Here is a 16,457-nt window from a genome sequence, read left to right on the forward strand (position 1 = left end):
TTAACAATGCAGATTTATTTTCACAGCCTTCTTTGATCATATATATATATATTTATTTATTTTTCACACTTTTTAAGTCAGTGACTACAAAAAAGCTATTGAACATTTCCACCACTACTGCACATGTTGGCATCTCTCTGATATTTGATATTTGTAAAATTTCACTGAGGTGTGAAGGAAATTCTTTTGTTTTCCTGCTCGTGTGATATAGCTGTGCTGAAAACAACATCTGGAGTTGTGTTTTATCTGTCAGGAAGTGCTTCCATTATTGAGACGTGTGAGGGAAGCGCTGATCTGTCTCTTTATAATCATTCCTATAGGATTACAGCAGCTCTCCACTGCAACTTTAATACTGTCTGGCTTGAGGAAAAGTCAGCTGCAAATGTATAGACTCTCTTATGCTAACACACAAGTCCCTATAATTGTGCAGTTTTGCTAAATCAGTCTTAAAAGGACAGTTCGCCTAAAAATGAAACTTCTGTCATCCTTTCTTCACCCTCATGTCGCTCCCAACTCATGATTTTTCAGATTTTCCACCCTAGCTCTCAAATCTCAAAGTCCTCCTTTCAATATTCTGCATGAAGACAGAAAATCATATGGATTTGGAACAACACTGAGGGTAAGTAAATGACAGGTTTTAATTTTTAGCCTAACTACCCCTTTTAAAGTGTTTTGTGACAACCAGAGACAATCATCAAGGTTTATTTTGCCTTCATAGTCCTATACATCTCATGAATGGCTTCAAAATAAAGCTGTAAGAAGACTGTGAACCTCAGAAGAGCAGAGACCTCTGAGACCTGCTATTGTTTCTGCATTCAAACAGCATGAGATCTCGAGTGTGTTTTTACTCCCTAATTAGGGAACTATATGACAGTGTGTTCTAACAGGATGTAGACTGGCGACACAGTGAAGACAGTAAGAGATAAAAAGAACATCACTGACACAGACTGTAAATGGCAGACGAAAAAGGGATCAGAGATTTGGAGACCAGCACACAGTTAAACTCTCAGCGGGAGCTATGGCTCTGTTTTATTATTGGATCAGCCCGTAGTATGGTGCCAGTGAACACTGGTGGAAGGCAGAATGAAGATCATCAATTGTGGATTGTAATTGTTTTGTTGGTGCGAAAATGTTAATAAAAGGTCAGAAAGCTGAAACCTGCATTGGGTGCATTCAAATCTCTGGATGTTTCTTTGTCTTATTGCTTTGTATACTTTACGTTTTAATCTTTATCCAGTCTTCACAAATTGCTATAATTGGTCCATTAAACCAGCAATAAGGAAAGAAACAAATATGCTGTTTGCGTGCCGTTAATACTGATAAATAACTGAATTGAAAATACACATTTGGGAGTCCAACTAGCTGATAACTAGCTTGGCCAAGCTGGGAGACCAGCTTAAACCAGCTAAGACTGGATTTAGCCAGCTTTATTTCAGCAGAGTAGCATGAACTAGTCAGCCTATGCTGGTAGACATTTTTACTACAACATCTGTCAGCAAAAAGCATTAATGTCATTGACAGCCTTTCAAAATATAATTGTGAATTATATGACCAGTGTTGTGATCATTAACGGTAACTAAAACAAACTAAAACTATTAAAAATAAAATAAATAAATAAAAATAAATAAATAAATACATTTGTTAATTGAAATAAAGCTCAAAAAAAGAAAATCTTAAAAAACGGTATAATAAAATATACTGTATATGCTTATAAATTAAATAAAACTGAAATAATACAAAAAATATGTAAAAACATTAAACAAAAACAGCAAAATTACTCAAATTAAAATTAAGTAAATTCAAAATATTAATAAATAATGTAATAGTAAATAAGTTATAGTAAAATAGCAAAATCTGACTAAACGTTTTGCAAAGAACACATACATAATATTTCACTGATATTTTATATTAAAGATTATATTTTTATTGTGGCCACATTATGTAAAATATATATAAATATAAAGAAGGCATTGGATAGGCCTAAAAATTTAACATAAAAAAAACGTACGCTCATCAATATTATTGAATAATAAGTACATCTATATTTAAAGGGGTCATATGATGCGATTTAAATTTTTCCTTTCTCTTTGGAGTGTTACAAGCTCTTGGTGCATAAAGAAGATCTGTAGAGTTGCAAAGACTAAAGTCTCAAATCTAAAGAGATATTCTTTATAAAAATGAAGACTTGTCCAAGTCCTCCTAAAACGCCTCGTTTAAACACGCCCCCACATGTCTACGTCACGATGTGGGAAGATTTGCATAACGCCGCCCAAATGTTCACGCAAAGAAAGAAGGCGTAACGTTTATTCTCGCTGTAGTATTGTTGTTGCCGCCGCCGCCATGTCGTGGAGACGCTGTGTGTTTCGTTGTGAAAGCGAAACTACTTTGTTTGGCCTTCCAAAAGAGGACGATATCTGCTTCGTCATGCCTAGAGCTGATCCGTGCTGGCCGCTGAGGGAATACATCAACTTCGCGCTGTGGATCGCCGGATCGGCTTTCGCCGTGGACAAAGCCGAGTCCAGCCCGGGGTCGTCACATGTGGTTGCTGCAAGCCCACCGCGCCGTTCTCAAGCCCACCGGTCGCCGCTCACTCAAGCTGGCCTCTGCTCACTCTAGGCCTCCGGCCTCCGCATAAACACATTTCCTTGCACCAAATACACAAAATAATGTTATTTTTAGCAACATCATATGATCCCTTTAATAAACACTGTACATTTTATTAGCTTAACTTTATCAGATTAGCTGGTTTTGTTTCCAGAATTAAAAAGCTAGCAAATATTCAAAAATTAGCAAATATTCTGTGACATTAAAGCAACTCAATCTTTTGTTTACAAACACATCTGCTGCTGACTGCAATTAAAATGCTACGTGCTCTTGTTTCTCCAAGACCATAAATCACACAATACATCTGGGTGCATAAACTGGATTCTTTCCTCACATTGTTTAGAGGCTCACAAACTGCTCACAAACACATCCTCCTTTCATCCCATAATCTCTTTCCAATAAACAATAAACAGATCTAAAGCCTTAAAACAGCTGTAAATCAAGCACTGACCTCACAATCTCTCTCCTATTAAGAACACATAGAGCATATGTCACTCCAGAGTGAATCCCATTTATCAAGATGACACTTTCTGTAATAGAAGTGTGATCAGATCATTCCAGTGGCAATAAACAGCTGCTTCGCAAAGCCACACAATGTCAAACCTTCCAGTCAGATTAAACCTGAAGCTGTAGACAGTCATTAATCTCTAAAAGAGGCAATTCAACCGTGTTTTTATAGACTGTGACATGGAAAGACTAATCCCAGTGCACTTCTGCAAATAAATACCACCTTTAAGGGCACAATATAGCCCATATAATGTTGAACTTTCCTTATACTCAAGCTGACACATGCATTATAGTCTATTTCAGATAACTCCTCCCCTAAACGGCATGTAAAAGCAAATAAAAAAAGTGTGGTTGGTCACTTTACATGTCAGTCAGGCAGGCAGCCTAAAGTCAAGCTAAGTCTTTCACATATCCAGCATGTTTTTTTTTCCAGCCTGTGAGAATCCCGCAGGGAGACGTAGAGAGTGCTGAGGTATTTAAATAGTCTGAAATTGCTTTTATTCGCTTTGGCAGGCAGGTGTCAGAGTGCAGAGTGCTGCAAGTCAACATGTCAAAAAACATAAACGGCCAAAACAAAGGTCCTACCTGCCCAACAGACATCAGTACGAACCACAATATTAGAGCTGACACTGATGGATGAAGCTCTCGGTTCTTAAAAAGATAGAGAGTGTTTGTGATTGTCTAGCTCCCAGAATGGACACCGTGACCCTGAGTTTCGAAATGGTTCCTTACAGATGAGAACAAACCACTGAATTGACAAAACCAAATCAATAGCACAAGTTCAATTTTGGACAGGGACAAACCAAACCCTGTTCCACAATGCAATGCAGTCAACTTGACCTTTCATTTTCAATTGGGAGTAATATCAACGGCGCTTTTTAAGATTTTTCACACATTTGATCAGACTTCCAAAAGTTAAGACATTTCTACACAAAATTGTATACATTTATTTATTTATTTAATGAGATGCTACACTGTCATGTCTCATTAAGGCTACGTTTACACTAGTGCGTTTTCGTTTTATAACTTTTGCTACGGTTATGCCTGTCGTTTACACTACTCCAGCATTTTCGAACCTCGAAAACGGAGACTTTCAAAAACGCTGCAGACCCCGTTTTAGTTTGAAAACTCCGGGGTTGCGTTTCAGTGTATCCGGACCAAAACGGAGACTTTTGAAAACAATGGCGTGGCTGCCAACATTCGCTCTGCGTATCCTTGACGACCGTGTAAACAATAACATCATGCTCATTATTGTACCTGCATGAATGGTCATGTGACATGCGTTATAACATCATGCTCATTGTTGTACCTGCATGAATGGTCATGTGACATCTGTTTTCAGTTGTGTAGCGTGGACGAAGATAGTTTCTGAAACGCAGAGAAAGCGCAAGTGTAGACGAGGAACATTTTCATTTTAAAACGCCGTTTTAAAACAAAAACGCACTAGTGTAAACAGGGCCTAAATTGCATGCTTAATTCAGCAAGTTAAATAAATATAACTTGCTCTGTTAAGCATGCAATTTAATGAGATATGTTACAGTGTATTAAAATACTGTTTAAAACATCCAATGTTGCATATACTGTGTTTTCACATTTTTTCACTTTTAAAAAAATAAAGGCAGTATAATGTGTGTGTGTGTGTGTGTGTGTATACACACTTTTTTTTTACAAGTTTACATTTTATAATAAACCACTTTTGGGCAGCAGGAAGAGAAAGCAAAAGTTGACTCACGCTCAACGCCAAACAAAATAAAGCGTAGTTGTGTAGGTGTTAGTGAACAGCATGTAGCCTATCATTTACTGAGCTCATACATTAGCAGCTCTTCTCTGACACACAGCTTAGCCACGTGGAAAAAGTGCTTTTATACCTGAAAGCGCATGATTTAATTGTTGGCAGCTTGTGGAATATATTAAAGTGTGGACGTTCAGACAGCTTTCCACCCACATGGAGGAGAGGTCACTGTATTTCTGTCCTGATGAAACCTGTTAAAAATTGAGCCGCTTGGTGGACCTCAAAATAAAGGCTGTTGCATTATGAGTTTATTAACATCATCTTACTGATACTGCTGCCTGCACAGTCATTACGTCATAAGATGAATGACAGCCATCAGTCAAAGGAAAAGTGAAATAAGATAGACAGGGAATGTGCATACTGTACATATAAAATTATTATATATTTTTTTAAATTTGTTTTACATATATACAGTATGATAGAATGGTAATATTATATTTATCTTGTTTTATTGTGTCATCTTAAGTGTTTGAAGACATTGCAGGGCATTCCAAATGAACAAATTCTGGCAAGTGAAGTGAAGTTCTACAAATATCCCCTGCTCAGTGTGTAGGGAGCAGTGAACACTGCATAGGGACCATGAGAATCGGAACACAGCTACAGACAATAAACTTCTGGGGCTTACTGAAGAAGAACAACTGATTTCATCAAAGAGATAAACAACAAAACCCTTTCCTGCGTTCTGAGGTATCCCTGCTGTCTCTGGATTTCATCTAAGCTGAGTTTGAATTTAGCGTCATATCCGTTCAAATCCAGTTCTATGATTAATACAGCATCGCTATACATGTTCGATATCAAAGGGAAATGCACCGGGATTGAAAAGCTCTAGTGTTTTCAAACAGCTCTAGACTCCTGTAGGTTTAGTGAGGCCAATTTTTCAGGAGGTTATCCCATGACAGTTTGCACAGAAGGAGGGAGAGAACATGCCCAAGGAAATAATAATGATCTTATTTGGCCATCCGTCTCCTGAAGCATGCTGTAAATCCAGAGGAACATTGTTATAAGATCAGAAATAGTCTGCGCTTTCTAAGTAAGGGTTTGATTTGTTATTCACCTCTCCTTTTTTGTATCTCTCTCTTCCTATTTACCGTTCTCTCTCTTTGTTTTCCTATGCTTAAAAGTGTCACTTTCTCCCATTCCTTTACAGTGCAATCTGTGCAGTGAGATTTAAACAAAGCATTGTGGGTAATAAAACAAAACATATTTAGATAATCACTACTATCATTCTGCACTATAGAAAAGGTTACATATTATAAACGTTATATTAGATTGTATTAGCTTTTAAGGTGATTCGAGCCAAAGAATAAACATTTGTTAGATTTTTGTACTCATTTGAAATATGTAATTAAGACATAATCCATTCGGAAGACTGGAAACGCAAGCTTGTGCGAATTTCGTTGTGATATCAAGTTCAAGTTTGGCATCTCTGACTTGCAAATTCGTATTGAAGACTGCAGGTTTACAGAATTGCAGGAAAGAGTTGAATAGCCTGTAATATTATAAATAACAGCTCACCTATAGCATAAAAAAAGGAAAATTCTTCTGTTTCTTTAATCTAAAATGTAAAATTAATTCTAGGTAATTCTAGATTTTCTCTGTACAAGAGGGAAAAAGAGCTACGCAGCTACACAAGAACTTTATTTATCTTTCTAAAACACACGCATGTGCAAATACTCAAATCTCATAGGCAGCCTCACTAAGACACTTTCATTCTGCACCAAACTCTTCAGAAAACACTTGATCAGAGTGACAGGAGAGAGAGAGAGAAAGCATAATTCATGCTATTTGAAAGAACAAAGGCCTGTGAGGAAAGGACAGCTTGTCAGAAACAAATAAAGCCATGGAAGGGAAGAGAAAACATCACAAGGCATAAAGCTAACAAACAGAGGTAAAGTAAACAGACACTGGTTTATCTATGCGCTTGCATATGCCTTTTTATTTCTGCTTACATTTTTTTAATCTCTTGGAGTAAATTAATATGCAAGTATATGAGTGAGGTCAGATGCATGTGCACAGTAGTTCTGAACTCCTAATCAGCTGGGATTTTCATTTTGAAATACAATGTGAGAAGAAAATCTTGATATTCTGCTCTCTTATTTTGTCTGCTTCTCTCTTCTGAGACGACAGTCCTGATAGACATCTGTGATTGACAGGCAGGTTTTATTGCAGAGGAAAGGTCAAGGTTGCTAAAAACTTAGAGAGAGAGAAGGGGGCTGATTAGATGCTCTGTGATGAGCTCCGAAGTCTCCCAGAAGCCTTTGCTCAATATCCACCCGTCAACCCAGACCATAAAATCAAGAAGGATAATGTCTGAAGTTAATATCCTTACATAAATACAAGCCTACATATGTACATAATTATATTTCATACTTAATTACACTGCCGGTCAAAGGTTTGGAATAATTACGATTTTTAATATTTTTAAAATAAGTTCCTTTAATGCTCATGAAGGCTGCATTGAAGGTTGCAGTAAAACATAAATATTTTGAAATATTATTACAACGTAAAATAACTGAATTGTTTTCTGTTGTAACATATTTTAAAATGTAATTTATTCCTGCGATGGCAAAGCTGATTTTTCAGCAGCCATTACTCCAGCCTTCAGTGTCACATGATCCATTAGAAATGTTAGAAAACATTTTCTTATTATTATCAATGTTGAAAATAGTTGTGCTGCTTGATATGCGTATTCGATATTGTGTGATTTATGATCTTGGAAACCGTAATACAGTACAATTCAAAAGTCTAGAGCGAGTTAAAAAAAGTAATACTTTTATTTTGCAAGGCAGCATTAAATTGATCCAAAGTAAAGATTTAAAAGTAGAGATATTTATGTAACAAAAGATTTATATTTAAAATAAATGCTGTTCATTTGAACTTTCTATTAATCAAATAATCTTGAAAAAAATGTAGCATGTCTAAAAACATCCTGCATCAAAAATCTGAAAATGCAGTATGAATTTATTCAAACATTTAAACCAAATTATCGGAGTAATCCATATAATTTTTTATATACATACTGTATATGCACACAATTTCATTTATTTATCCTATGGAATTTTACGAGAAACGCCTGAGACAGCAAGTCATGGATTGACAGAAAGAAAGGAAGAGAGAAAAAGGCGTGTGCTAATGGTGTAGAATGTATTCCCCTTGTGTCTTGTTAACTTCTCAAGTTTTGCACAGTTTATATGGGTGCCGCTTCTCCAGCAAATTACCATGGAAACAACTTTTAGATACGTCCCACTGGATATTATCAATTTATGCAATGAATGATGAGTAATGAATATACAGGTTTTTCCCGGGCTGTCCGTCTGGGTCAACACAGAGGATTGTTTTAAAGTGTATGAATATGTACTGTAACAGGGTGAGAGATGTTGCTCGGCTCGACCTGTAAAAATACACTGACGCTGGGCAACAGAGCAGCGAAACTGACTTCTTAACACCAAGGATTGTTTCACAAACATCTAAACCTCTAAACATCTCTGAGAATGTCTAGACTTGACCTGCATGCACTGTTCATAAAATACATTTCACAATCCCTGAACTTGGAAAATCGAGAACACTTTGTTTCCAAGGTCAGATGGACTCGAGTGAAATAAAGATGCTTTCAAGCATGAAAAACACTTGTTCAGCTCATGAGTACCATGAAGAACAGAAGCAAGCAAGTTTCTTTGGCCTTTATGTGTAAGATTCAAGGCAGGAGATCTGGATCTCCTCTGAAAAACAAATGCACAAGGAGGCTATTTGCACTAAAATGTTTCACAACCTAGTGAACTGCATATTAATATTTTGCTTAGCTTTTATTTTTATATTTTCGGTTTTAATTGTAGTGTTTAGTAATTTTGTTATGTGCTTTTGTAATTTTATTAGTTTTTGTTCTTTTAAAATATTACTATTTAGGTTCAATTTACTTTCTTATATCATTTTTTTTCCAGTTAGTAATTTCAGTGCTTCTAATAAATCATATTTTAGTTAGTTGCCAAGGCAACATTTCTAATTTTAATTGAGTTGAATATGATATATAATATTTTAATAAATATTAAAATAAATTATATTTCAGTTAACAAAATTTCAATTAACAAAAATGTTTTTAAGAATTTCAGTTTTAGTTACTTTAGTTTAAGATACTTTCTTTATTGCACAAACACTATTGGAAGAGAGCTGAACTGGATGACGACTGAATAATCAATGAACTGACTTTAGCTGGAAAAATGACTCTTTGTTATTGTCTTCTTGCATTATTGACAAACTATTTTCCTGTTTGACTCTGTAAAGCTGCTTTGACACAACCAGTATTGTACTTGACTTGACTTTAGATTGCACTTTTATTTATGTATTGTTCTCTTTTCTTATTTCTTCTTAATGGATTTTAAATAGTTTTTAAGCAATTTCTTTTTTAAATTTGTATAATTTTTTAAAGGGGTCATAGGATGCTACATGCACTTTTACAAGTTGTTTGAACTGAAATGTGTGTTGGCAGTGTGTGTACACAACCACCCTATAATGTTAAAAATCCACCCAGTGTTTTTTTTGTAATCTGGTTAAATGTTTTCCCCTTTCTCAAATCGAGCCGATCTCAGATGCCTGTCTGTGTGACATCACATTTCAGCAGCTATCTGTTAGCATTCAGAAATGTTTATGTATGTTTAGATGTTAAGATGAGATTTCAAAGATCTGAAAAACACTAATTTAGACTGAACAAATTAAATATATACACTGCTACTGCTAAGCATGCATCTAAAAAAAACTTTTTAAATTATATTTGTGTTACAGAGGACATTTGCCTGATTTGTTCATTAAAAATGTTGTAAAAATTTGCCAACAATGTCTTTACATTTTCTTTATAATGATATAGTTCTGACATCTGATCTGACAATAAAATATGAATGATTAAAAAATAAAAATGATATATTAAGAATAAAATAAAATAAATATATTTTTAAGTTATTATAGTGTCAAGAGCATAAGAAATATATGACAAATATATTCAGGTCATTAATTATAATATAATATATATATATATTTTTTTTTTACATTCATATGCTAATAAATGCTATACATTTCCAAAAATTCTGCTGGGTCCCAATTGCTTAAAAATCATGTCCAAAACTCACCATGGAAGAGAGATTGTATCTTTCATGTATAATGTTTTGTCGTATAACACCAAGCATTGACAGCCTGTTTGCAAATTAATTTTTGGTTAAATAGTGTGGATGTGTTTGTACACATGGAGGTTTTTCATCTCTGTTTCAGATGAGGGGGACAGCTCTGTTGGCATGGCAGATCAGAGATGCATCTCACGTAGCGACAGAAGAGCTCTAAAGTCCAACCGCGGGTTCGTCACCCTGTCAAATCAAATCAAATGTAAACAGCACAACACCTAAACAACCTCACAAACAGCAGCTATGTCTGACTCACACACTGCTTTAGCCAAGTTCCTCATTAACTGGACTAATTACTGCAATTAAATGGGCGTAATTACTCTTAACACAGAAATATCTTAACATCTCAGATGGCCCCCTCTTTTATTGTATTTAGTGTCAGAACTTTCAGAGCCAAAGGGAGTGTTGAACCAATTAAAGAGGCCAGGAAAAGTCAGTCACTTTATCAGTAGAATAAAGGGACTGGAAGTCTCAGTTTTCTCAAAACGGTAAGCTCTGCCCTGATTAGCTAGCTTAAGCAATCTCCAGCAGTCAGGGTGCATTGGTTTTTATCAGTCCAACTGATAAACATATAACATACTGTTTACATATTCCCAGGCTGCTAGAACAACACTTCAGAAGATCTAGTCTTTGATTTTTAATGCATTTGCAAGCTTCATGCCATCAGATCTGAAAGTAATTCAAGTTTGAGGCACTTAAAATGATAACCAAAAAAGCAATCAGTTATCTGTGCCTCTAAAGGACTAACGCATAGAGAAAAGTATCAAACTGAAGAATATCAACAGTGCATTTATTACAGCATGACAGATAGCTGCTGATGCAGAATTCAAATGCTTTGGGCATCGATCGCAGCATCCGTTTCAAATACAGTGGCATCAAAAAGCTGTAGTGGAAGGACGCCAGGAAAAGTTAGTTTGTCCTGGAGCCTTTGAGAGACCAGTATCCTCTGCTCTGACCCTGCCAAAACACAGAGCCTCTTATTTGACAAATGAGCTCAAGGAATCTGCAGACACCAATTCCCTGTCACTTTATTTAAAGAGCAGTTGTGTAACCTTGATAATTCATATACAGAATATTACAGCATAGATATGCACTTACAATTTTAACAAACTCTCAGCAATAATCACAACATGCTCATGTTAAAAGCAAATATCAATTAAATGCAATGCATTTAAATAAAAACAAACTCAAGAGATGTCTTCTTCAATGTTCAAATCACTTAAATTATGTTCATAAGTCTCGGATAATCATCTGACCATCTGACTCGTGACCATGGTCAGACATTAAATGAAGAAAAAAATAACTGCACACGCCCTTAAACATGATTTATTATTCAAAGTTTGTAGTGTGCAGTTATAATTTTTATTTTGGTTTCCTCCTTTCACTTGCACATCAGAAAGGTGTGTATTTGTTTTACTACTCTATTCATGGTCAGACATTAACCAAAGCTTAGGGCAAAAATTAAAAAAAAATTTAAAAAAAATATTAATATAATATATACAGAAATATTTAAAATATTTTTAAAATGTGGTTTTAAAAATCTTATAAAGCTATAAAATTATTATTTATAACTTTATTAAAAAAAAAAACTGCCTGATAGATTCAATAAAAACAGTTCTGATATTGCTCATGATTCATACACATTTAGAAGCCAAAAAAAGCATAGGTTTGTTGTAGTTGTAACTGTCAATCAAGGGTTGATGAAATGTTTGATATGAGAATATTGGATATTTCCTCTAACATACTATGGGGTGACAATGGAAGGCACAGCACTGGCCACCACTCTCTCACACAATTTTATGACACATGGGAATTACGCCAACTGATCAGAGAGCACAGCTGCTTTTCATTGGTAAATAAGCTTGTTTTTTCTCTTTTAGTTAGATTCCATTAGAGTACTCTTTAAAACAACTTCATAGAGATCATTGTCATTTCTTCAAATAAAAAATTAAATTAAAAACAAGCATTTAAAAATGCAGAGAGTGAAATCAGAACACAATTTTTAACCTTCATAAAAAAACAAATCCTTATTTAGCGTCAGTACATGTTAAGACGTACCCTGCTCTGCGCATTCTGAATCAGAGGCCGAGGAAACCATCAGGATACCAAATAATGAAATGTCACACATAACAAGAGGGGGATTAGGAGGCCAGTGAATTTGTGGCATTTTAAAAGTCAGAATATCAACTTTTAATCTGCCTCTTAAATATACCAATTTTATGGTTGTGTGGCTGCAGGTGCCTGGCATATAAAGAGCCTCAGCCTTGCGCTTTCAATAGGATCAGTGGGTATTGATGCCCAGGAAGTCAATGTTGGCCACCCTTTAGGCTGAAATGAAAACACCTGAAATCAATACATGAACCTTCACAGCGTGCCAATTAAAAAGTGTTTTAAATGCCATTTTGACACAAAAGGAAATGTGTGTGGCAGACTTTAAGGGCTTTACATGATAGCACACAGATAAAAAGCTGCAATAAATGGTTTCAAACGTATTATGCTGTCTGTCTTCTATATTCTGCTGTCTTTCTTTAGAAGAAAAGGCCATCTCGGACAAGCTTACTACTGCTTTTGTGTCAAAGCTGTAGGCCACAATGCAATGCAACCAACTTGAAGGTATAGTTCACCCAGAAATGAAAATTTACTGAATATTTACTGAGTTTCTTTCAGAACAGATTTGGTGAAAATGCTCACCAATGGACCTTCTGCAGTGAATGGGTGCCATCAGAATGAGAGTTCAAACAGTTGATAAAAACATCCCACACTCTAAAAAATGCTGGGTTAAAAACAACCATTGCTGGGTTACCCAGAATTTCTAGAGCCAACAGCAATAATCAAAAGATGAACATTTATTAATAAGCAAGAACACCAATGGACAACAATGTAGCATAGTTTACAATATTACATTTAAACTCATTTAACAAGCATTTTAGAAACAAAATTTAACATTTAAATGTAACATTTTAATTCAAGTGTATTCAACCGTTCTCTGTTATCCCTTTTAACCAAAATAGTGCTGATTCTTGTGCTGAAATCATTTTTTAGAGTGTAGTAATCCACAAGTAATCATTTATATCTTTGATGACCTGAGGGTGAGTTAATTCGAAGCAGATTTTCATTTTTGGATGCACTATTCCTTTAACCTCCCATTTCTATTTGATGAATGAACTGGAAATAATATCAGCTACGATTCTGAACCAAGGATCATGGTTTGACTGGTATATTTACCCCTCTGGATCCTCTCTCTTTTCTGTGTAAACTAGAAACAAATGCAAGTTCATAAACCATCATCAGAGAAAAGGTTCACTTAGAAGAGCCCAAAACACCCTGATCTTTCGATTTTCTGTGAGAGACAGCGAAGGGATGGTTAGCATCTTGGCCCTACCTGCAGAGTTCAGACAGCATGAGGATATTAGAGAGCATTCCGCCATAATGACTCTCATTTACAAGCCATAAACTGACAAAGCGCCAGACTAATTGTCAACTAACAGCTTCTGAATAGCCCTTGATCAAGCTAATCACCGACAATCCAAAAAACAGGTGTTGAACATTTTCTAACCCTCCCCTGAAATCAGAGGTATGAAAGGCAGAAATTGAAACCATCAGACTGTTTTCATGCTTCTGTTTTTGAACAGCCAGAATATGAGAGGATGAATCTTGCACAGAATTATGAAAGGATCTGATAAGAAAGCTACAGCGAAATGAATTCAGAAATAGACCTTTGGAAAGACCTAGCGCACACTTCAAAATTACTTCACATACTTCTGCATGAAATAGAAAGAAATTTCCCTCCGGCTGCCTAAAAGTCTCTTTCACTCTCAAATACTTCTTATAAAACTCTAATTCAGAGCTCAATAAGGCATAATACAGTGACATTAACTCTATGTAACACCTAAAATGCACTTTTAAATATAATAAAACCTCATTTTGTAATTTGGAAACATTACATTAAAAAACAACCACAGATGGAGGAATCTGGTACAGTATAATATGCAATGCAGAAAAACATGCACCATTTAGTAATAGCTCATTGTTCTTGCTGATAGCCAAATGAATGTGATTAATACCAAAATGTGCAACAAGATTTACCAAGATTAATAAACACAAAAACGTCCTATGAGTGAAAAACACTAATGCGCATGCCTGCAAGTCAGAGGGATACACAAATATCACTGGAAGTTTTAGGCCATTTTTAGAAGCATCAGTTTCTTTAGAAATGTCTTTTTGACAGTATAGTGTACGGATCTTTACAACAGTGAGCAAAGCAGCACTAGAAAGATATTTTTCTATCAAATTGACCCGAATAAGCTGAGTTATTAAACTCGTAAAAACAACACAACTCTGCTAGTTTCATAAACAGCTCAGTTCGGGACGGGGGTAATCTGATCTTCAGGATTAATCTCATTATCTTGTGCTGCAGAGACTCACAGCACAATCACTCTGTCCGTTGTAACACTTTGCCGATATTTGACTCGTGAAATGGTCAAATTGAGGCTACCGATTCGATAAAATATCTCATTTTCGAGGCGCAGTATGATACGGTTCGTCTCTCTCGAGCAACGTAAATTGTTAGCTACGGGCGTCAGTTATCTAAAATACTTTTTAATATATTTATTGTATATGTGATAATATAAGTTATCGTTGTTTTTTTGTTAACATTCCGTCCGATAATTACTACCGTCGATCGCATCAAGCTTCTTTAGTTATTAGACTACGTTATCAACCACCTTATATGTTTATCACTATCTCTGCTGGCATTCAGTCAGTTTTAAAAGCTTGCATAAATTAAAATTTCTTATTTAAAAGGGTGCATATTTTATTAATGTTAAAGTTCATTTGTGCAATTTCAGCTGTCTCATTAAAATAAGCCCAGAAAATCTGCAGAATTTGTACTTATAAAGCAAACATGAGCCCACAGGATAGTACAGGAGGGCTGCATCTCATTATCCCAACACAACATGGACGCCAAACATGCTGTCACTAAATTAAATAAACCGAAACAATGCACTGCTGTTAAATTGACCCGAATAAGCTGAGTTATTAAACTCGTAAAAACAACACAACTCTGCTAGTTTCATAAACAGCTCAGTTCGGGACGGGGGTAATCTGATCTTCAGGATTAATCTCATTATCTTGTGCTGCAGAGACTCACAGCACAATCACTCTGTCCGTTGTAACACTTTGCCGATATTTGACTCGTGAAATGGTCAAATTGAGGCTACCGATTCGATAAAATATCTCATTTTCGAGGCGCAGTATGATACGGTTCGTCTCTCTCGAGCAACGTAAATTGTTAGCTACGGGCGTCAGTTATCTAAAATACTTTTTAATATATTTATTGTATATGTGATAATATAAGTTATCGTTGTTTTTTTGTTAACATTCCGTCCGATAATTACTACCGTCGATCGCATCAAGCGTATTGTTTCTGTGGTTACCACCAGACTAACGCGATTTTAGTTTCGCCAAAACGTCTATTTGTGTTAAAAAAAAAAGTGCTGCCAAGACAGACTTGACTTTTGAGGTTGTTGAAACGTATAACTTGTACAAAAATGGGGTTCAACTTATTGTTTGCAAGACAGAAACACTTGACGTTGTGTCTCTTAGCGCCATGAACGCCGTTTCAAGCTAGTAGTTTAAATTTGAAAACGGTTTTTGTAATTTTTGTAGCTCTGCGTCTGTTTTTTAACGCAATATTGCGTCAATGTGAACGGCCCTTTACTTTCTCACAACACTCTACAGATGAAGTTTATGCATGATGGCTTCATGCAGTCCTGCGATATTTCTGTTAAAGTACAACACATCAACAACAAACCTCTATATCCTAAACTGTCTCAATATATTTGTAATTTGTTATTGTACGTAAATGGCATGTGTGCGTGTGTGAAGAAATCCTTTACCAGTAAAGCCCCAGACAGTACAATCCCAGTTAGTCATTGTGCCCATCACATACAGCAGCATTAGTAGATTTAAGTACTTAAAAATACTCACCTTGACAATGCGTGTAAATCACTGAAAGAGTCAGAATGAGCAGCAGAAAGAGCCAGTTCTTTTGGAGCTCGATCCGTACGCACATACTGAAAAGACTCCTCGGAAAACACTACAATTTGTCCTTGTGTTAAACAATGCAGTGAGAATCACTCGAACGTCAAATAAAACGTCCGTAAGGTCTTGTAAGCATATGAGCTATTCGCGTTTTTCCCGGTGAATCGCGCAGAACTCCGGCAGTAACGCAGAGAGAGCTCGACTCACGGGCTGTTATAAGCGGATTGCGCGGTGGAGGTTCAGCACCGCGGACAGCTCCAGCCAACCTCAGCGCGTCTGGACACTTTGGACAGCAGCCTGGCGTTCATCCAGTAGCGTTGGGCTTATTTAGAGCAGCTGCTTTTGTG

At 35.9% G+C, this 16,457-nt stretch overlaps 1 protein-coding gene and 1 long non-coding RNA gene across 3 annotated transcripts in view; one reads left to right on the forward strand and one right to left on the reverse strand.

The window, feature by feature from the left end:
• LOC107697451 (uncharacterized) overlaps window positions 1-10,248 on the forward strand; it is an 18,563-nt gene extending 8,315 nt beyond the window's left edge. Inside the window, exon 4 of the long non-coding RNA XR_001635191.1 lies at window positions 10,140-10,248. This is a non-coding gene — a long non-coding RNA (uncharacterized LOC107697451). The remainder of the gene's footprint in view (window positions 1-10,139) is intronic.
• The window catches only part of LOC107697448 (seizure protein 6-like), a 42,896-nt gene extending 26,439 nt beyond the window's left edge, over window positions 1-16,457 (reverse strand). Inside the window, exon 1 of one of the 2 annotated variants that reach the window (XM_016498240.1) lies at window positions 16,057-16,457. In XM_016498240.1, the coding sequence (XP_016353726.1) occupies window positions 16,057-16,141 (85 nt within the window). In that variant the 5' untranslated portion in view covers window positions 16,142-16,457. The remainder of the gene's footprint in view (window positions 1-16,056) is intronic. The other variant, XM_016498239.1, reaches the window with a different exon arrangement.

The sequence above is a fragment of the Sinocyclocheilus anshuiensis genome, unplaced genomic scaffold (assembly GCF_001515605.1).
Source record: "Sinocyclocheilus anshuiensis isolate Anshui unplaced genomic scaffold, SAMN03320099.WGS_v1.1 scaffold939, whole genome shotgun sequence".
NCBI lineage: Eukaryota > Metazoa > Chordata > Actinopteri > Cypriniformes > Cyprinidae > Sinocyclocheilus > Sinocyclocheilus anshuiensis.